This window comes from Pseudonaja textilis, chromosome 2 (genome assembly GCF_049901715.1).
Source record: "Pseudonaja textilis isolate UNSWEBS1 chromosome 2, rPseTex1.2, whole genome shotgun sequence".
In the NCBI taxonomy this organism is placed as follows: Eukaryota; Metazoa; Chordata; class Lepidosauria; order Squamata; family Elapidae; genus Pseudonaja; species Pseudonaja textilis.
In genome coordinates, this window is record NC_141991.1 from 58,909,299 (window position 1) to 58,930,849 (window position 21,551).

At 42.5% G+C, this 21,551-nt stretch overlaps 1 protein-coding gene across 3 annotated transcripts in view; it reads left to right on the forward strand.

The window, feature by feature from the left end:
• The window catches only part of LOC113449825 (hyaluronidase Ccc Hy-4-like), a 40,512-nt gene that overhangs the window by 9,557 nt on the left and 9,404 nt on the right, over positions 1-21,551 (forward strand). Inside the window, exon 1 of one of the 3 annotated variants that reach the window (XM_087924011.1) lies at positions 13,329-13,620. The exons of the other annotated variants lie outside the window; for them this stretch is intronic. Within the exon in view, the coding sequence (XP_087780137.1) occupies positions 13,601-13,620 (20 nt within the window). The 5' untranslated portion in view covers positions 13,329-13,600. Of the gene's footprint in view, positions 1-13,328; positions 13,621-21,551 lie in introns of those variants that run through there. 3 annotated transcript variants of the gene reach the window in all.

Genomic DNA, 21,551 nt, shown 5'->3' on the forward strand with positions numbered 1-21,551 from the left:
CACAAGCATATACCTACACACTGAATGCCAGACCACAGAAATGAAATCTTATAGTTTTACTGAAACTATGATACCTGTGAGAATGTCAAAAGACAATGAACAGGGTTCAGAAATGAACATTTCTCTCCTCCTTTTATCTGAGGGATATTTGATGGGGTGGCTGGTTTTTTAATCAAGTGCGTCATTTAAGTTGATACTGTCTGATGGGTTCAGGAAGGTTGACTTAATTGAAGTACGGGGAATCTGCAGCTGGAAAATATAGAGAGGACTTGAAAACATGCTCCGTGCCCCAAGGGTGTGTGCTGTAGAAAACAGTTCTGGAAGATTTCTACCCTAAAGGTGGAATATTCATATCTCTTGGCTTCATACTCAAGAGAAACATTTAACACTTTGCATGCCCTGCTTATAAAAGGGTCCAGGTGTGAACTGCTCATCCTAATAGTAACATTTTTAAAAAAAAGGTGCTCATGGTTTAACTTGTGCTCAGAGCAGGTCAGGTTGGAAACATGACACCAGAAGGACAACTTGCACTTACTGTTGTATGATAGAATATAGAATCCTGAAATTGAAATATCCATATCTCTTGCCTGTATAGCCTCTTCTCTCTTAAAGGAGAAGTGGGAGAAACTCTTGAGTTTATTCATTCTCCCTTTCAAAGCTAGGCTAGGCTATTTTCAGGACCATCCCTGTGCCTTTTCCTGGTGTTTTCCAGTAGTGAAAGGTTAAGGATATTAGAAACTGAAATCCAACACTTTCAGGTTGAAGAAGACTGCCATAATATACAGTTCTGTGTTTGGCCCAGTATGTGGCATCTTCTTAATACAGGTGATGGAAGAGGTTCCTCTCCCACAACGGACATAAATCCAACCCACCCACCCCCGCCCTTGAATTCCATCGACTGTTATCTAGTACCAATTTCCTTGGACTCTTGCGTATAGGTAGCATGGAATACTTTTGAACCCTATCCTGCCTCCAGATTTCTTTTGCGTCAGCTTTATGACTGCAATTGGCACTGGAACTTCCATTGCTAAGCAGCTGCTAGACCAATACTCGAATACAGCTCATCATTACGTATCTGATATTAACACAGTTGAAAAAGTCCAGAAATATTTCACAAGAAGAGTTCTCCACTCCTCTACTCGTTGCAGAATACCTTATACCACCAGACTCGAAATTCTAGACCTAGAAAACCTAGAACTATGCCGCCTTCGGTCCGATCTAAGTATAGTATATAAAATCATACATTGCAATGTCCTACCGGTCAACGAATACTTCAACTTCAACCATAACAATACAAGACAAATAATTGAAAGATGGTTTTATGTTTTTATGTCTTGTTTGTATGTTTGTTGTAAAAAATTATATATATATGAAACAATACAAGAGCACACAATAGATACAAACTCAAGGTTAAACGCACCAAACTTGATTGCAGGAAATACGACTTCAGCAACAGAGTGGTCAATGTCAGTACTCTGCCTGAGTCTGTGGTTTCTTCCCCAAACCCCCAAAACTTTAACCTTAGACTGTCTACTATTGACCTCACCCCTTTCCTAAGAGGCCTGTAGGGGGCGTGCATAAGTGTTCTATTGTTTCTTTTTTTATTGTTCTTATATGTATCCATTTCATGTATTTATAACCATGATTATACTTGTACCCGTTATCTTGTAAGCGATTGACAAATAAATAAATAAATAAAAATGCAATTGTTAAGTGAGTTGCACCCAGTTTTTTTGACCTTTTTGTTGCCTTTGCAGTTGTTAAGCAAATCCCGCAGTCATTCCTCCATTGACTTTGTTTGTTGGATGCCAACTGAGAAGCAAAGGGAAACTATGCGATCTTGGGATACTGCAACTGTAATAAACACATGCAGGTTGCCAATCACCCACATTTTGATCCCATGACTAGAGGGATGTTATAATGGTCTAAGTGTGAGGACCAGCCATAAGTCTCTTTTTTTAGCCATGTCATAACTTCAAATGATCATTAAACAAATGGTGATAATTTGAAGATTCTCTGTACCTGCAGATGTTTTTGCTATGAATTTGGTAAGCTGGAGCAAGCTTTCAATGGTTTGGACATGGCTCAATTTCTGGTGTCTTTTATTTAAAAAAAAATAAGCAGGGATGGGGCTATTCAGTGCTGGAGAGTAATCCATACCACCATCTGAACATTTTGATACATTACAACATTTTCAAGAGATAGTAATAGGAACCTCACGTTCATCTTCATTATTCAAACATTCAAACACCCTCAAAAATGTATTAAATAGAATTATAGTTTTGGAAGGGACCTTGGAGGTCTTCTTGTCCAACCCCTTGCTCAAACAGGAAATTCTATACCATTTCAGACAAATGTTTGTCCAATCTCTTCTTAAAAACTTCCAGTGTTGGAGCATTTACAACTTCTGGAGGCAAGTTGTTCCACTGATAAATTGTTCTGTCAGGAAATTTCTTCTTAGAAGAGATCTAGGTTGCTTGTCTCCTTGATTAGTTTCCACCCATTGCTTCTTGTCCTCCCCTCAGGTGCTTTGGAGAATAGCTTGACTCCCTCCCTTTGCCTCCCTTGTGGCAACCCCTGAGCTATTGGAACACTGCTATCATGTCACCCCCAGTCCTTATTTCATTAAACTAGACATACCCAATTCCAGCAACTGCTCTTTGTATGTTTTAGCCTCCAGTCCCCTAATCATCTTTGTTGCTCTTCTCTGCACTCTTTCTAGAGTCTCAGCATCTTTTTTATAATGTATTAGGTATTCCCCTTGAACTTATTGGCTAATCAATCATAAAAGCTGTCTATAAGCATTCATTTTTCTGTCTGTGTAAGTTTTCTGAAAACAGGAAAATGGCCATGCAGGATCTGGTTAGTTTGTCAGAACAAAATTGTTATTGCATCCATGTTTCCAAAGAGCAAATTCGATTCATGATGAGTTAATCACAAGGAAATGCTTTTCTTTTGGTTAAATTATAAATAAATAATGCCATGAATGAATGTTCAATCAAATTTAAATTAGGGAAGTTTTGGGTCAAATATAGCTGAATGTTTTTAGTTTGCTGGCATTATCCGGGGGTAACAAAGATTAGACTTAAAACTATGTCTTTCTCAGAGATGTAGTGAAACATATAAGATAAGGTATTATCTGTTTTTATCTATTGATCCATACAGGAAAGGGGAAGGAAAAATTCCAGCTTGGGTGGGAGGACAAGAGGCAACATTAACGTCTATGCACTGAGGTAACTTTTCACAACATTAGGCCTTTCAGATCGATTGGCACCACAATTCCTAGAGTTTTAGCCAATATGGCCAAAATGGGGGTTGTAGTACTCAAGCATGCAACTTGAAAATAATTAAGACATCTGTTTAGAATTAAAGAATACGATGATTTTGAGCCTATATTTGGCCTAAAAAGTTGCTATCAGGAGGCAAAATGAGCTCAAATATTTTTTAATTACCGGCCTCCTCCTTTACCCCTGCCAAGTAATGCTGAAAAGTAGCAGAAAGAGGGACCCTGTTTTGCTGTTCTTTTTGCTGAGTCATTGAGACACTACAGGTCAGGGGTCTTCAAACTTGGCAACTTTATGGCATGGCTGGCTGGGGAATTCTGGGAGTTGAAGTCCACAAGTCTTAAAGTTGTCAAGTTTGATGACCCCCTGCTATAGATAGCCTTTGACTTAACAGCCACAATTGGCACCAGGAAATCCATTGTTCATCGGTGGAGTCATTAAAGTGGGCATTATGTGACTGCACCCAGTTTGACAAACTTTTTTTTTTTTTTTTGCCAGAGTCATTCAGTGAATCACTGCCATGGTTACACAAAATACCATGGGACTACAACTCGCAACCTTCCCTGCCAGCTTCCCCATTGACTTTGCTTATAGGGAGGCTGGTAGGGAAAGTCACCAAGGGTGATCACATGGGTGCTGGTTGCCAAGCACCCCCCAGACCATAATCAGATGAACAGCAGGGAAATCAGTGGCTTTTTCAGCACCACCGTAACAGTGGTGAGATTCAAAAAATGTTTTTACTACTGGTTCTGTAGGTATGGCTTGGTGGGCGTGGCAGGGGAAGGATACTGTGAAATCTCCAGTCAGAGGTGGTATTTCCAGTTCTCTGAACTACTCAAAATTTCTGCTACCGGTTCTCGACAACTAGTCAGAACCTGCTGAATAACCACCTCTGCACTATAACTTCAAACGATAGCTAAATGAATGGTCGTAAGTGAAGGATTATATGTATTAACTCTCAGCTGTCAATATAATTCACTGCAATTTTTAAGGCATGTCTGGACCGAGGCTGTCTTTGTTCCTGTGCCGCACATTGGCCCTTCTCTCTACCTTTAGTAGCAAGCTGGTCTTTCAGTGGTGTATTAACCATGAAGCAGACTAAGCACGTGCTTAGGGCACCAGGCCCAAAGGGGGCACCCCAAAGTTGAGAAGGAAAAAGAACAACAATGAAGATTTGTAAAAACTCTTGTATGTACAAAGGAGGAGGGCACCAAGATTTGTCAAGTGCTTAGAGCACCAGTGAGCCTTAATCCGCCACTATGGTCTTTTAAAGGTTTTCAAGCAAAGGAGATGAATTTGGCCAAGCCAGTATCAACTTTAGTTTCTCTATCAGCTCTGCAAGGGACACCAATGGATGACCAGAGAGGAGCGTAAGAGAAAACAAGCATGCAAAGCAGGGGTTTCCAACCTTGGCAACTTTAAGACTTGTGGACTTCAACTCCCAGAATTCCTCAGCCAGAAATTTGCCAGCTTTGCTGTCTGAGGAATTCTGGGAGTTGAAGTCCACAAGTCTTAAAGTTGCCAAGGTTGGAGACTCCTGATGTAAAGGACTTGGAATAGTCTCAAATAGTTTGAGTCGCAGTAACAGAATGACATGTAAAAGTAAATATTTGGAACAGTCCAACTTGCTTGGAAATCCGGATGCTGTCTTTGAACAGACAGGAGAGGCACCAAGTTGGCCAAGTTTTCTCTGAAGGTTTAAACACCAGGTCCAATTTTCTGCTGCTTTCTGGAAAGAAATAGCAGCTGTTCTGTCCTCCCCCCACCCTCCATCAAGCCATTTGAAGAAACCCTTCCTCAGCCCTTGAAGGCCCTCCGGCTGCCCAGGACTGCAGTTGTGCTTGTGTCTGCATTCCTTCCCCCAGCCCCACAAGTCTTTCCCTGGAGCCTCTTTTCTGCTGCTGAGAAAGGAGAGCGGCTGGGTACCCGGGGACAAGGGGGTGTGGGGACAAATAGCTACTGTTCCTGCATTGCTGGATTGTGAAATGAGTCACAGCTGGTGGGACTGGGCTGTAGAGGCTTCAGGAAGCAGCAAATCCCAACAGCTCAGGAAGATTCTCCTTTATAGCGCAACAGAAGTCAAGCGATGCCTTGGGATGCAAGCCTTTGTAATCCACCCAATTCCAGCCGAGCTGAATTATCTTTCATGACTCTGAACAGCTGAGAACCAGGGAAAACTGTCTGGTGAAAGGAAGGGCTTTCCGGTTGGCGGTGATATTTGCCAGCCTCCAGATGTCGGCCTGCCACTTGCTGGGGCTGTGACAGACAAGCCATCTGCACTGGGAACTGAAAGGATAATCGGATCGGAAAGCATAGATGCATACAGCGCTAACCAGATGTCATAGGATACAGGGCTTCCGAGCCATTTTCAGGATTGCACAGAAGGGAAATATTACTCTTGGCACCAATGAAGAATTTACTATGTACACACCTCTTAAAAATACAGCAAGTGTATCCTTAAAAAAAAACTGGCAGTTTTAAACGGGGGCATTTGCATACACACCCAGAGCTGCCGTTAGTTTTCTAGCACTTTCTAATGTTTTGGAAGTAATACTTCCTGCAGTGATTTTTTTTCTTCTTTTTAATGTTTCAGGAGGAAAAGTCCTGCTGGAGTTTAGGCAGGCATCCCTGAATCATTTCCTCCTCCTCCTCAACATACTCCCTTTAATTTCTCCACTATTTGAAAATTTTGTGATTTTTGCTTGTACAGCATTACTTCCAGTTGTTTGATTGCTCAGACAATGTTTGGATTGCAGTCTGTTCCACTTGCTTGTGCGAGCCTCAGAATTCACACAGGACCTATCTGGCAAGTGTGCCTGAGCCCATACGTTTCCGGCTGAACTTGCTTTATTCCTTCTTCTTTGTGAACAGCTTAAGTCTTCAGTGGACCTTTGCCTCCTGAAATCATAATTTAAATGATGGCTAAACTGCAGAGCAGATGCCCTTTGAACATACAAACATCCATTCCACATATCTGTGATCCTCACAATATGGCCATCTAGCAGTGTTAGGCTCTAACCAGCTTGGGAGAATGGGAATTGTACTCTAATACAGGGGTCTCCAACCTTGGCCACTTTAAGCCTGGAGGACTTCAATTCCCAGAATTCCCCAGCCAGTTTTGGGAATTGAAGTCCAAGCTTAAAGTGGCCAAGGTTGGAAATTCCTGCTCTGATATACCTAGTAAGCATCGAGTTGGGGAAATCAATGCTCGGTATAGGAGCATTACTGTAAAGAGCAGGTTTAAAAACTCACCTGCACAAACTTGCTACGAACAGAATATGGGCATAAAGAAACTATGAGGGTCATAAAGACCAAGCAAGCTCTGCTCTCACTAACAATTGCAAACTACAGTTGTGGTAGAAACTTCCACCAACATCCCTATTGCAACGCTCAGTCTGCATTTCGATGCTTAGGACCATCTCTCCTTCAGGCTTATTGCCGAAATGTTTGCTGCCCCGTGAAGCCGAGTAAACAATGCTGTTGTGATGAACCAGAAGCCCTTTGAGCCATTTTATGAAGAATTGGAGTTACATTTTTTGTGAGATAAAGGTGGGAAGGATGGGGTTTTTTTTCCTCTCCTGTTCCAGGGGGATGGATGATTAGGGCATGTCACTAATGGCATGAGATCACGAATGTGCCAGGAAGTTCTAGCAGAGCTTCAGTGACTTCTGTCCGCCCCGTTCATTTTTTTATGGAGGTGCATTAACTATTCTTTTTTTTTTCTCCTGTCTGACCAGATGGTCTTTAATTCCTCCAGAGAATGGCAATGAGCTTCTCTCTCTCTCTTTTTTTTAAAGCATTGCATCCCAAAGAGTCTTCTGGAGTCCGTACAATCAGTTGTGCAATATCCCAGTGTATATTATCCTCAATAGGCTCAGTTTCACGTTTCTCTGTAATGGTTTAGAGAATGGCAATAGTTCTCTCTCTCAAAGCATTGCATCCCAAAGAGTCTTCTGAGTCCGTACAATCAGTTGTGCAATATCCCAGTGTATATTATCCTCAATAGGCTCAGTTTCACGAAAACAAAGTGATTTCCCAGAAACAGAGAGGAAGAGGAGCAGAATAACAGCTCTATTAAATGGTTAAATGGGCTCGGAGCAAATGTGCCAGAAAAACTCTCTCTCTCTCTCTCTCTCTCTCTCTCTCTCTCTCTCTCTCTCTCTCTCTCTCCCTCTGTGTGTGTGTGTGTGTGTGTGTGTGTGTGTGTGTGTGTGTCTAATAGGGCTTCTCCACATACCTGGCTCTTTTCCTCCCTGCGTGCTGCCTTTCCCTGGCACAGTCCTCTGACCAGTCTCGTGTTCACACCTGCTCCATTCCTGGCTGGTCTAGTCCCTGCACCTCCCTGGCTCCTTTCCTGAATGCAGGAGGCCAAGCAGGGACCAGGGAGAGAGAAGAGAGCAAGGCAGGGGAGGGGCCATGAGCAAGCAAGCCAGAGATGACAAGGATGATGGCTGTGGCACAGATGGAGGGACAAGCCCATTGCTTTGCTCCGAGGCAGTCCCTAAGGAAGGAGAAAGAGGCATATTGTGACCCTAAAGCGGGGGGGGGGGGAGAGAGAGAGAATGACAAGGAATTATTTATTTAGCATATGGCAAGTGATAAGAGGAGGGACGTGGTAGCTCAGTGGCTAAGACACTGAGCTTGTCAATCAAAAAGGTCGGCAGTTCGGCGGTTTGAATCCCTAGTGCCGCATAACGGAGTGAGCTCCCGTTACTTGTCCCAGCTTCTGCCAACCTAGCTGTTTGAAAGCCTGTAAAAATGCAAGTAGAAATATAGGGACCACTTTGGTGGGAAGGTAACAGCGTTCCATGCTCCTTTGGCGTTTAGTCATGCTGGCCACATGATCACGGAGACATCTTCGGACAGCGCTGGCTCTTTGGCTTTGTAACAGAGATGAGCACCGCCCCCTAGAGACGGAAACAACTAGTACGTATGTGCGAGGAGAACCTTTACCTTTAAGTGATAAAGAGCAAGCATAATCTGAGAGTGCCGCTAGGCAGGTAGAGAGAGAGGTGATCCATATGACTTTGGATATTTGGGTTTGGAAATTCGGGAGTGGGGGAGGGCAAAGTCTCTCCTCATGATTTGCGAGAGTAAATTTTACCATAAGTAGATTAAGAGGGGACTGTAAAAGACAGGAATTGGGCATTAATGGACATTAAGACATTATTTCTAGAAAAGTCTTTAAGGGATGTTTGTTGGCTGCTCTGCTTTCTTTCAAGTAGTCCTCGACTTATGACCACCATTGACCCCCAACATTTCTGTTGTTAAGTGAGAGATTTGTTAAGCAAGTTTTGCTGCATTTTACAACTTTTCTTGCCACATTGGTTAAGGGAACCACTGCAGTTGTTCAATTAGTAACCCGGTTGTTCAATTAAATCTGGCTTCCCTATTGCCTTTACGTGTCAGGAGGTTGCAAAAGGGGGGGGGGTCACATGACCCCGGAACACGGTGACCCTCATCAATATGAACCACTCACCAAGTGTCCAAATGGAAATTACGTGATGCTGGGAATGCTGCAATGCTTGTTAGTGGGGAAAAGGGTCATACACCCCTTTTTTCCCAGTGCTATTGTAACTTTGAACAGTCACTGTACAAACTGTTGTAAGATGAGGACTACCTGTATATCCAGAGGTGGTATTCAGCAGGTTCTGATCAGTTCTGGAAAACCAGTAGCAGAAATTTTGAGTAGTTCAGAGAATCAGCAAATACCACCTCTGACTGGCCCTGCCCCCATCTATTCTCTGCCTCCTGAGTCCCAGCTGATTGGCTCTTTTGTTGCCTTGCACAGGAGAAGGGAGCTGGAAAGCAGGTTAGTGGGGTGGGGAGGGAATGGGGATTTTGCAGGCAAGGATCTCTTCAAATGCATTCTATATATATTTTGGTGTAATATTGGTGCAGCTGAAGTATTGATTAATACACAGAACCTGCCTGTGTAAATTTATCTTCCATTGACATAACGGCCATCAACACATTTTGGAATGCCCTCTTCCAATTAAAATGGCAGGCAAAACTTCTTTGGAGATGAGATTTTATTAGCATTTTGGGCAAAAAAAGGAATAAGAGACCAATTCTTTCATCAGTTCATTCCCAAAGGAAAATGGATGGAAGGAAAATGGAAAGAGAAGGAAAAGCGGTTTTTTTAAACCTTTATTATGCTTTTCTTTCAAAGGATGTGTACCTGCCATGGCCACCAAGCCACGCCCACCAAGCCACACCCACATAACTGGTAGTAAAAAAAAATGAACACTGTATATATCTAATACTGAAGCAATTGCTACAGCAAGTTTGTAGAAGACAGAGAGCCAGAGAAATAGCATTTCAAAAATTCAATGTAGAGAAAAGTAAAGTCCTACACCTAGGCAAGAAAAGCCAAAAGTACACATATAGACTGGGTGAAACCAGGCTCAATAGCAGTAACTGTGAGAGGGATCTTGGAGTCTTAGTGGACAACCAGCTAAATAGGAGCCAGCAGGTGCAGCAGCAGCCAAAAAAGCTAATGCAATCCTAAGGTGCATTAACAGAGGGATACAGTCAAGATCAAGGGAAGTACTAATACCACTCTATAAAGCCTTAGTAAGACTACACCTAGAGTACTGCATCCAGTTTTGGTCACCACATTATAAAAAAGATGTTGAGACTCTAGAAAAAGTACAGAGAAGAGCAACCAGGATGATTAGGGGACTGGAGGCTAAAACATACAATGAACGGTTGCAGGAACTGGGTTTGGCTAGTCTAGTAAAGAGAAGGACCAGGGGAGACATGATAGCAGTCTTCCAATATTTGAGGGGCTGCCCACAGGGAGGAAGGGGTCAGGCTATTTTCTAAAGCGCCTATAGGCCAGACAAGGAATAATGGATGGAAATTGAACAAGGAGAGAGATTTAACCTGGAAATAAGGAGGAACTTTCTGACAGTGAGAACAATCAACCAATGGAACAGAAGTTGCCCTCGGAAGTTGTGGGAGCATCATCACTTGAGACTTTCAAGAAGAGATTGGACTGCTATCTGTCAGAAATGGTGTAGGGTCTCCCGCTTGGGCAGGGGGTTGGACTAGATGACCTACAAGGTCCCTTCCAACTCTGATTATCTGTTAATCTGTTTAAAATACAAGTGGTCTCTCTGCTTTTCTCACTCACTCAAAAGAAGAAATTTGTACTATTTAACTTTAGCATCCAGTACATTTCTTCTCTAAGACCCAGTTTGGTGCAGTGGTTAAGACATCGGGCTAGGAACCAGGAGGCTGTGAGTCCCACCTTAGACACAATGTCAGCTGAGCTGGATGATCTTGGGGTGGTCACTTTCTCTCAGCCCTAGGGATGAGGCTCTTCAGAAAAGCCAAGGTTTTTTGTTTTTTTTACAAAATCCAGACAATGGAGACATTACATTTTAAATACATAATGTTAACATCCTAATTTGCAGGAAGCCATTTGTGATGGAAACCTGGGGCCGAGTGTATGGCGTTGCACTGGGTCCCCCAATCCCTCAAACTAGGGCTAAAGGAAGGTAGCGGCTTCGACCAAAATGTACTTCATTTCCAAAGTTTCAGAAGAAGAAAAGATCTAGAAAGTGAGACATTGGGGGAAGCTCCAAGTGGGCTCCATCACTCACCCTCACTAAGATTAGCACTTTTTTAAAACCCTATTTTTTTTACCATATTAGTTCTCCATTCTTCCTGTGGCAGTGCTTGGCACATATCAAATTCCTTGTGTGTTCAATCACACTTGGCCAATAAAGAAATTCTATTCTATTCTATTCTATTCTATTCTATTCTATTCTATTCTATTCCATTCCATTCCATTCCATTCCATTCCATTCCATCCCATCCCATCCCATCCCATCCCATTCCAATTCCAATTCCAATTCTATTCCTTCCAGTCCTTCCATTCCATTCCAGTCCATTCCATTCCATTCCATTCTTTCCATTCCAATTCCAATTCCAATTCCAATTCCACTCCATTCATTCCATTCCAGTTCCAATTCCCATTCCATTGCAATTCCAATTCCATTCCTTCCATTCCTTTCCTTTCCTTTCCATTCCATTCCAATTCCATTCTGTTCTTTCCATTCCATTCCATTCCTTCCATTCCATTCTATTCCATTCAATTCCAAACCATTTCATTCCATTCCTTCCATTCCATTCTATTCCATTCTATTCCATTCCTTTCCATTCCAATCCATTCCTTCCATTCCATTCCATTCTATTCTATTCCTTCCATTCTATTCCTTCCATTCCATTCCAATCCATTCAATTCCAATCCATTCCATTCTATTCCTTCCATTCCATTCCTTCCATTCCATTCCTTCCATTCCATTCTATTCCATTCCATTCCTTTCCATTCCAATCCAATCCATTCAATTCCATTCCTTCCATTCTATTCCAATCCATTCCATTCCATTCCAATCCATTCCAATTCCTTCCATCCCATTCCATTCCATCACATTCCTTCCATTCTATTCCTTCCATTCCATTACTTCCATTCCATTCCAATCCATTCCAATCTATTCCATTCCTTCCATTCCATTCCATTCTATTCTATCAGTTCACTCTGCTGAATGATAGGACTAGCCACATTGGTTAGTATTTTGTTTGCAAAGTTGTCATCTTCAGATCTTCTGAATGGGTACCTATAAGTAGCGTTTCTTCTCACAATCTACCTTGATGTAATTTACTCCCCTCTATTCTTTTTCCATCCATCAACTTCTATGACTTGGTTAAAGGAGGATATCCAGGAACATCCAAAGTCTCTTGGAGGTCATTTTTAAGGTGATTTGTTATTTGTCTGGAATTAAAAGAACTAGTCTGCTTATTTTAAGCATTGAACCATTTTAAGCACGGAAAGCTACTTACGGCCAAACCATGCTGCAAAGAAATATGCCCCATTTCTCTGTATTTGATTGGCTTTCTTTCTTTGCACTGAAATGGGTTATTGTGCACATGACAATTGGGGGGAGGGGGGAGATGGAAGCCTGTAGCTGCTGAAATTGATGTAACCCCTTAATAACTGCATTTGAAAAAAAAATTGGTTTAAGCCTGGCTGTGTTTAATGTAACAGATAACCTTTGCTAGTCTTGCTAGGAACTCCAAATTGGCCAAATCCAGTACCTAACACTGCAGTGTTGTATCTTGAAAACTCTACGTGGGGGCATCCTGCTTAGATAGGCTGTAATAGAGACAGACCAACCCGTTTTGCTTGTCTTGACAGCCACTGCCTTCCCATGGCAATGTCGCTCACTGCCATGTATTAAGCAAAGGAGTTCTTTGAAACCGCCCAGCAATCCAGGGCTGGAAGGGACCTCGGAGGTCATGTAGTCCAACCCCCTGCTCCAGCAGGAAAACTTGTATCACCTTGATCATTTTAGTGCCTTTGAACCCAGAGGAGAAATTCCCAGAAGAGGGAAGGAGTTTACTAGTTCTGCCAGATCCGTTCTGCTCAGAAATCCAGGATAGGGTTTCCCTGTCAGAGAAGACCTTGTTTTCTTATGCCTATCTTATTCTTTTCTTCTGGCTGCCAGTACTTCTGTTCCATGCCGGGCAGGCTTGTCCCCTTGTTCTTTCAAGTTTGCAAGTGAGAACTCTCTATAGCCCGACGTGGCTGCTGATCTGAGTTTATTCCGTTTGAAGTTTTGATGAAGTGTACACCGAGACCTCTCCGTGGAAGCAGCCGCGGGGATCACATTCCAGCTGCCGCTCGGTTTAAAAAGGAAAAAAAGGGAAAAAAAGGAGGCATAAGAGCAAAGCAAACGAAGAAAGCCCTCGGTACACAGAGCGGATTGCGTGTGTGATGGGAGAGTCAATAAAAGACGGGAGGCTTGTGGCTCCTGCCTGTCACTGCAAACGGCGAAGGGTCCCTGAATGGGCCGGGCGGAGTAGAGAGTTTTTCTGTCCGACTGAATGAACACAAGGCGCGCACCGCAGCGAAGCACGAGGTTAGCTTGGAGGAGGTGCACATAAACACAGCTGTTCACAAGAGCACCAGACATGGACCGTACCACTCTGGAGGCAGGGGGAGAGCAGCCACAGGTAGTTTCCCTCCACTTTGCTTCTCCCCAGTTAAAGAAGACCTCCTTGGTGGCTCCTGGTATAAAACTGATGGGCTCGACGTAGCTGATGGGAATCTAGGGGCGAGGCAAGGAGGTTTTTGGAGCAGCCTGAGGAAAAAAGGGGGATTGGTCCAAGCCAGAGGGGACCCACGGAGAAAGCCGGCTTAGCAGGTGCCCTGATACTCCCAGGCTTGAGCCTGCATTGAAAGAGAGGCAGAATATCAAAGTGGGCAGAGGGTTTCAAGGAAGCCCGGGAAGCAGACGCTCAGTCCCATGGCTGTAAAACTCTTCAGGTGGGTCCTTCCCCCCCCTTTTTTTTGGTGGTCTTCCTCCTTCCTTGCGTGCTGCTAGAAACCCTTCCTTGCATTGTCCTCCTCTCTGGGAAGGAGGAGGTGGAGGAAGCGGTCCGGGTTGGGCTGCGTGGGAAAAAGCCAGGATTCACCTGGCTTCAGTCTGCAGCTTAGAGGCTGGGAAGGGAAAAGCTATCGCTTGGGATGCCGTGAAGTAGGCTCGCCCCGGCCTCTGAGCTGGGGGGATGCCCATCGGGCTCAACTCATGGCACGCTTCCCTGACTCTTGACTACTCTCGCTTTCTTACGAGAGTGGCAGCTGGTTGCTGGTGGTGAGGAATGGCTGAGGAAATTTCGCCGTGGCACAGAGCTGGAAAAAGAGCCCTGGGAAATGGGATGCTGCAGATAGCCCAAATCTCTCCCCCTCCCTCCCTCCCTCCCTTTTTGATCCATCTGTATTTTTCCCGTTTGCCTCTTTCTACACAGGAATCCCAGGCAGAAGAATGCATTTCAGTTTTCCCCTATTATTGCTGCTGTTATTTCTGTTTGGCTTTTGTTCTATCTTTCTGCCCAGAGAAACGGGGTGGTGTTTTGTTTTTGTCTTTTGCTGTTACTTGTACTATTCCGTGTTAGTACATAGTGATAGTCTACTGCCTTTGGATTCTTATGGGATTTCCTTCTGGCATTTCATGGTTAAATCACTGCCTTAAAGAAACTTGTCTTGTTAAACTGAGTACAACTTGTTTTAAAACACACATTCACACTGGTGGCTTGTTATTTTCATGGTTTTGTTTTCATATAATAGTTCTGATACAGGGTTCTTTTTAAAAAAAAGAAAAATCAGACAAATTCACATATAAAAAGGGAAAGAAGTCACTTTCAGTATTCTGAATTCTCTAGCATTGATTTCAAAAGGAAGTCAGGTGTAAACAGAATAAAATCCAATCCAAAATTGCATAGTGCCTGCCATGTGCAGAAAATAGCAGGAGAAGACGGTGAGTAAGTGATGCATCGTTGTGGGGAAAGGAATAAATAGAAAAACCCAAGTGAAATGTTTGTTAGGCACCCCCTGGATGCTAGTTAATTTGTTTATTTTAATTTGTATAATTGTACCAACCACACAAAGTGGCCAATTTGGGAAAGGCTCTGCAGGCTTCATTGCTTCACTTTGGCTGCATCCTTCCTGTTCTTTTATAAGCTAGGATGTCGTTCAGGGAAGGTTAGTCATTTTCTTAGTAAAGCTTTTAGTGCACAGTATTTTTTTTATTTCATTTTTGTCTTAGGCTGACCTAGATATCCAATATCACTTTCTTCCAATATACATCACTGTTAGTTTTCAGACATTAATGGAATCGTGGTTGAAAAGGAGGTGCTCAGTCAAAGGTCCAATAAGTCAAAAGCTGCCTGAAAAACAGGAGTATGTAAGTGGAAATAGGTTAGATCTAGAAAGGTCTAACCTGAGCTTCCACCTGGCTTTTCCGTTTGAAAAACCCCTAGTTGTTCCTAATGCTGTGGCCACAGTTCCATTAAGAGAAGTAGACCATAAATCTCCCCTATGTATCAGAAGGGCACTTTCAAGCCATCAGTACTAATTGCTTGAACCTTCAGCCTCTTGGGATAACTATGAAGACAAATCAGTTTTAATCACCCTGGCTCTGCTTTAGAACTACACATTTGCTCAAGAACTTAACATTAGCACAAGAGGATGAGTTGCTGGCTAGATAGAGTTCCTGAAACGTAACTCTCTTCCCCTAATTTGTTTCTGGAAAGGTATTTGTCCAAAAATTACCAGAGCAGAGCCAAGTTCCGTTGCAGGCTAATCATACAATCCCTTTCTCTACCTCGGCTTTTGCTAATTAGCCACAATCTTTTCTCTGTAGAATGGTTACTTGGTCATTTAATAGCTGAGATGTTTCCTTAAAGCCAGACTACATCTGGCACCCAATAGGATGGATTGCAGGTGCATTTGTTTTTGGTTGGTTGGTTTGTTATTAGTGTAAGTAGCAATGGTGGGGCACGGTAGGGAAAGGTACAGTCAAAATCTGTAGCACAGCAAAGTCCATAACTCCCAACAACTACCTGGCCCGCTCCAGCACCTGGCCCCTAACATCTAGAGGAAAGTTCCCATCAGCTCTCTAGGCTGACATGTAGCTAGAACAGAAAGAGCCATTCTGGGCGCCTTTGAAAGGAGGAATTGTTAGATGGCTTGGCTTACACGTTATAAAATGCTGAGGTGCCTCCAAGTACACAAATATAGAATTTACGCTGGAAATTTATGCTAACAATTTGATTCTATTAAAAAATGCTGTGCTCGAAAACTGATTTCCCCAACCCCATTCATCTCCTTTTATTAATAAAGCACAAACTTTATTTCAAATTAATGAACTGTGCAGATGATCTGCTTCCCTCTAACAATATTCGTTTTGGTCAGGGGTGTGTGAACGAATGCATGTGTGTGAAAGAATGAGAGAAAGACTCAAATTGCTGTAATTCCTGTCTTTTTCTTCTTAGATTTTTTTTAAAAAATTTACCACTACTTTTTAATGTTTTGAAGCACTATCACTTTGTCTTTCCATGTCAGCCACAACTAGCAGTGTAAACCAGGGGTATCAAACTTGTGGCCCATGGGCTGGATGCGTCATGCGCTGGCCACATCCCCACCTGGTTTAGTGGAAGGGGAGGAAAGTCCCAATACGTCACGTGATGCCTCTGTGACGCCGCAAGTTTGACACCCCTAGTGTAAGCCCCTATTTCCAAAAAAATCACAATAGATTCAGGCTTAGTTTTCAAAGAACGTTACGATTAACAAATAGGAACATATTTTGAAATACATGATGGCGCTTTGTCTTTAGAAACTAGATTCTCTTGACTTTTCTTAGTGGTTTATTTTGATACTTGTGCTTTTACGGAAGAGTGAAACAGGAATAAAAGTGTGAATTAATCAGATAGAAATCTCAGTTGCATGACTGACATTTCATGACTTGCCAATTCAGCAAGACCAGAAGAAGAATGAGTTTGCTTCAATGTACCTTAAAAGCTTCTCGGCTGTGCACTTAGAATTCTACATGTAGGATTTACAGGTGGTGCATCACCTGATTTCCAACAATGGGTTAAATGGGAAACAATCCCCCATCCCCAAGAAGCACATTCTCTTAATTCCAAATCAAACAAGTCTGGGGACTTCTGCCTTAAAGGATAACTCATTTTTGAATGTCATGTCACAAATTCCCTCCATGAAAAAAAGGAGATATCTCTGCCCCTTCTTGTTTTTCATCTGGCCGGTTAATTTCTCTGCCAGAGGATTCTGGGCCCAATGCCAGATTCTTCCAGCAAACTTCTACAACTTAAGTCAGCTGGCACATGCAATATTAAGAGCACAAGTCCAGCGCAGGAAATCTCCTGAGGACTTTTGCTAAGCTCTGTGTTCACTGAATAGCCTGATCTGATGCTAAGCTGTTCTTTCCGCTTTAGCCTCCCATTTGGAGAATGAAAACAGTCATCAAGCCAGCTGCTTGCAAAGGTGCAACATAAGAACAAACCGAAAGATTGGCCAATTACCAAGATTACCAAGTTCCTAGCTGATTTTTTTTTCCCCATTGGTATTGTATGGTACTTTGTATCACAAATGCTGTACTCTACTGTATTTTCCCTAACATGTACCATACAATACCAATGGGAAAAAAAAATCAGCTAGGAACTTGGTAACTGCTAGACACATTAAGTTCAAGATGCTGCTAATGAAAGTCAGGTCTGCCTGTAACAAAACTAACTTGTCCAATCATGGATGAGAGGACAGACTTTCCGTGTGTTGTATTACTGATCTCAACTTGGAGGGAGAAAGGGTGATCCCTCTCATGGAGATCGTGCCAGTTGGGTTTCCTCTTTTGCTCTCCATTTGGGGGTGGGGTGGGGGAGGTAGGGGAGATGGTGTGGCAATTGCATATCAAGAGACCTTAGCAATTGCAAGGATCATTGATTCACAGATAGCCAGATGTGGAATCTTAGCTAGCCATGTGCATGTGAGTCCTGCTGTTATCCCAGCCTCCCAGCTGCACAGCAGCATTCCTCCCTGAGCTCTTGATCTTGTTATGAAGATGCTTGTAGATTTGTCCAGGTTCTTAGTACTGGGTGTTCAACCACCTTTCCCTGGGATCAGGGAACTTAAGAGGTCCTCCCCACCATGACAACCGTGCATTTGTCTCAGATAATCACTGACCTGACTCACATAGCTGGCCATATTTTAAATCTGGTATTCATCTATCCTTGAGGTATGTGTGTGATGATCTGGTTCTGGGGGCTTTCCATTACAATGGATTGTTTATTTCCTTGAGATAATGGACATACGGTTTACCAGGGGTGTCAAACTCAATTTCATTGAGGGCCACACCAGGGTTATGTTTAATCTTGGGGGCCCAGGGTGGGCGAGGCCAGGGTGAGCGTGGCCAGCTAGACATCAATTGTGTTGGGGGTGTCTGTGGTGGCCTGAGACCTCTGCCAGCAAAAATGGGCTCCCAAGCTCTGTTTCAGGTGCAATGGCCTCCTGAAACCCTCTTCCAGCAAAAATGGAGCTCGGGAGTCCTTCGCTGTTTCCAGGGTGGCACTGTGGGCCAGATCTAAGCACCTCGTGGGCTGGAGCCGGCCCCCAGGCCTTGAGTTTGACACCCCTGCACTAAACTCTGCAAAAGGTCACCCGGATATCTAATGGATCCAGCAAGTTTCTCGATTGAGTTTGGGAAATTTCTAAGTAGACTGCAGGGTGATTCTGTTCAGCACCTTGCTGACCACTGGAACAGAGAAACACTTAATAGGATCACCCCTGAACAACCTTTCCTTGCCCTCCAAATCCTGCAAAGGTCTTTTGTGTACCAAGGAATTTGGGGTGGGGGGAATGTGAACAGTTTCTGGTGGAAATGTATATGCAATGAGTAAACCAGAACGAGTAAAAGCCAAGGGGTGAACAATAAGGGTGGCAAAGCTCAATTACTTCTCCACCTTTTATACTGTATCTAAAGAATATGGGCCACTGTCCTTTAGGGAGAGATGAATCAGTATATTAATGTAACTTGTGTTTCCCTAGCTGAGTTAGACTTTTAATTTTGAGTTGGAAACCAGATGAACAAATCTACTGTACAGATAATAGATGAAGTCTTATGGTGCTATCATGGAAGCTTTTGAATCTATAGAAACCAAGGAAGTGGAGAATGACCTCTTTGATCTTATGTCTGCTCCTTAGAAATTGGACCCCTGTCTTACAATGCTAATTAAAATGGCCAGGAAAGGATTGAGAGTTGGATCTGAGCTTGTCGTCAACAACAATTTGAGTCAGGAGAAATGCCAGGATCCTTAAAAAGCATTGGTATACCAATTTCTTGGATGCAACAAAACTGCAGTTATCAACCTATCTCTAAGATGTTTTTTAAATGAAGGTTATTAAAAAAGTAGAACTATATTTGTACAGGGTTCTGGAGGATATAAACTATCTGGACTCTTGGATTCAGGCTTGGGCAAGAGATACAAACCACATTAATTATTCTCATGGATGGCCTATGTATCTAGAGGTTCAGTTGTCATTTTTTTTGCTTTTTGTATTTATTTTGTTAGTTATTTATATTGATGTTTTTGTTCATTATCCAGAGTTACCTTGGCAAAATAAATAGCCAATGTAAATTGAATTAAATAAAAAATATTTCAGCAGATTTCAATAATGTCACCCACAGCCTCCTTCTGGACTACTTGTGTGAGTTGGAGGCATAATCTTATGGTGGTTTTACTTCTATTTAAACAGGTAGATCCAGTGAGGTGAGGTTGGATACATGGAAATTTTTACTAGAGAATGTTTCCTTTCCCCTATTCTGTCTATGTCAAATTGCTAGGAGAGGATGTCTGCCGGTCTGGTGTGAAGTTATCATTATGAAGATTTTACCTAGTAATAATCTGAATTCTGTGCCTATTGCAAGATGGATTAGAAGTCATTATCCAATTCTGGTAGTTATCAGGATATGAATGGGGCGGGGGGAGAGACTCAGATATAGACCAAAAACTGTCCCCAAATTGCAGTGGGGTGTATGCTCAGTGTTTGTAATAGCATTGCCATGGTATACCTCTGTAGGCTTCCAAGTGCAATTGAATGTGCAATTATAACCTATAAAGTCCTATATGTTCAGGGCTAAGGTATGTACCATCCTTCCCTAATAGTTTCTGCTGCTCCTACCTAGACAATGAGGGATCATTTGCTAAAGGACTTCATTGGCCTGATGGTGGGCATTCTAAGAATCAACTCTATTACGCTGGAGTGGTTTGTTACTCCAAGTGTGGGTGGCCTTAATCTTCACCGCCTCCAGAAAGCAGATGACTTTTCCAGCAGGAAAAGTCCAGTAGCACCATTTGCCACAAGGTAGCCTGTTAGTCCAATTGCTATTTTAAATAATTGTATTCCAATTTCGTACTCTATTCTATCATATAAATTCTACAGGCCACCATCTGAAAGCCAGCTGACTTTGAATGGTACACAAATTTCATAAATGAATAATAAGAAAGTAATAAAACCAGAAGGCAAATCTTAAAAGTGTTTTTTTAATAGCATCTCTAGAATGCATTGCTGTGTCTAGAAGTACTCTAGAAGTTGAGCTGCATCATCAGAGCCTCATTAAGCAGTTACTATAATTTTCAAGTTGATAGAAACCAAGGTTTTTGAATTACCATTTTCTTTCTAAATAGTTGAACAGAGAGGAGATAATGGATGTCTTTCAGCAACACACATTTGTCCATCTGACTTACTTTCATACATTGGTCATACCCTCTACTCATATCACTCCCCTAAAGTTACCTGTGAGCTGCATTTAACACCTGGACTTGGCTGTGTGGCTTCCTAAGGTATTGAATTTACCCTGAGAGCTGTTGAAAAGCTGTTGGGCATTTTTTTTTCCAGTTGAGTGACAGGAAGAAGGACATAATATCATTTCTGTAATCAGCCACTGTTTATCTCATCATAGCTCAATATGTCTACACCTATCAGATGTAATGAGGTTTCATTAAGAAATGATCTCATGCTAAATTGTCTAGGCTCGGAAAGAAATGTCCTTAGTATTAAGTCTAAGTACTTTCTTCAATCAACCAACCAGGTGTGCATCTTCATTGTTATCCCATGTAAATGATGAAGGTAGAACTCAAAGAATTCCAGAGTTTTTCTGACTCGCCTTGTTTAACTTCTCAGTCTCCTTAAAGAGATTGATTAGTATTAGATTCATTATTTGTAGTTTAGATTCTAGATATTGTAAAAGCAAGAGAAACAGGTCTTCCTACTTGTCCTCTCTATTATAAAACATGAAAAATTGGTTCTTTATATTATGCCTTCCTTTCCTTTCCTGTTCATTCTGCTGCTTTTTCTGATCTTCCTGTTAAGTCACGCCCCCTTAGTCATCTTCCCATTTCCATCTTCCCTAATCATTCTTTTTTCTTCTGCAGCAACATTTTCCCCACCCTCCTTTTAGTGCTTCCTATATTTTACCCAACAGCATTCAAAACCCTTGGAAGCGAATGCGATTGGTGCCACTGTTTTTCGCTGGTTAAGAGCTGCAATGAATGAGTATATCCAACAGTATTGGATAGATGCATTCCTGTCAAACAGGCAACAAATGGTCAAAATAGGGAGCGCCCTATCAAATCCTGTACCTGTCAACAGTGTCGTTCCCCAAGGCAGACTTGAAATTCTAGACCTAGAAAACCTAGAACTACGCCGCCTTTGATCCGGTCTAAGTATAGTACATATAATTATACATTGCAATGTCCTACCTGTCAATGAATACTTCAGCTTCAACCATAACAACACAAGAGCAAACAATAGATACAAACTCAAGGTTAACCGCACCAAACTTGATTGCAGGAAATACAACTTCAGCAACAGTGTGGTCAATGTCTGGAATACTCTACCTGACT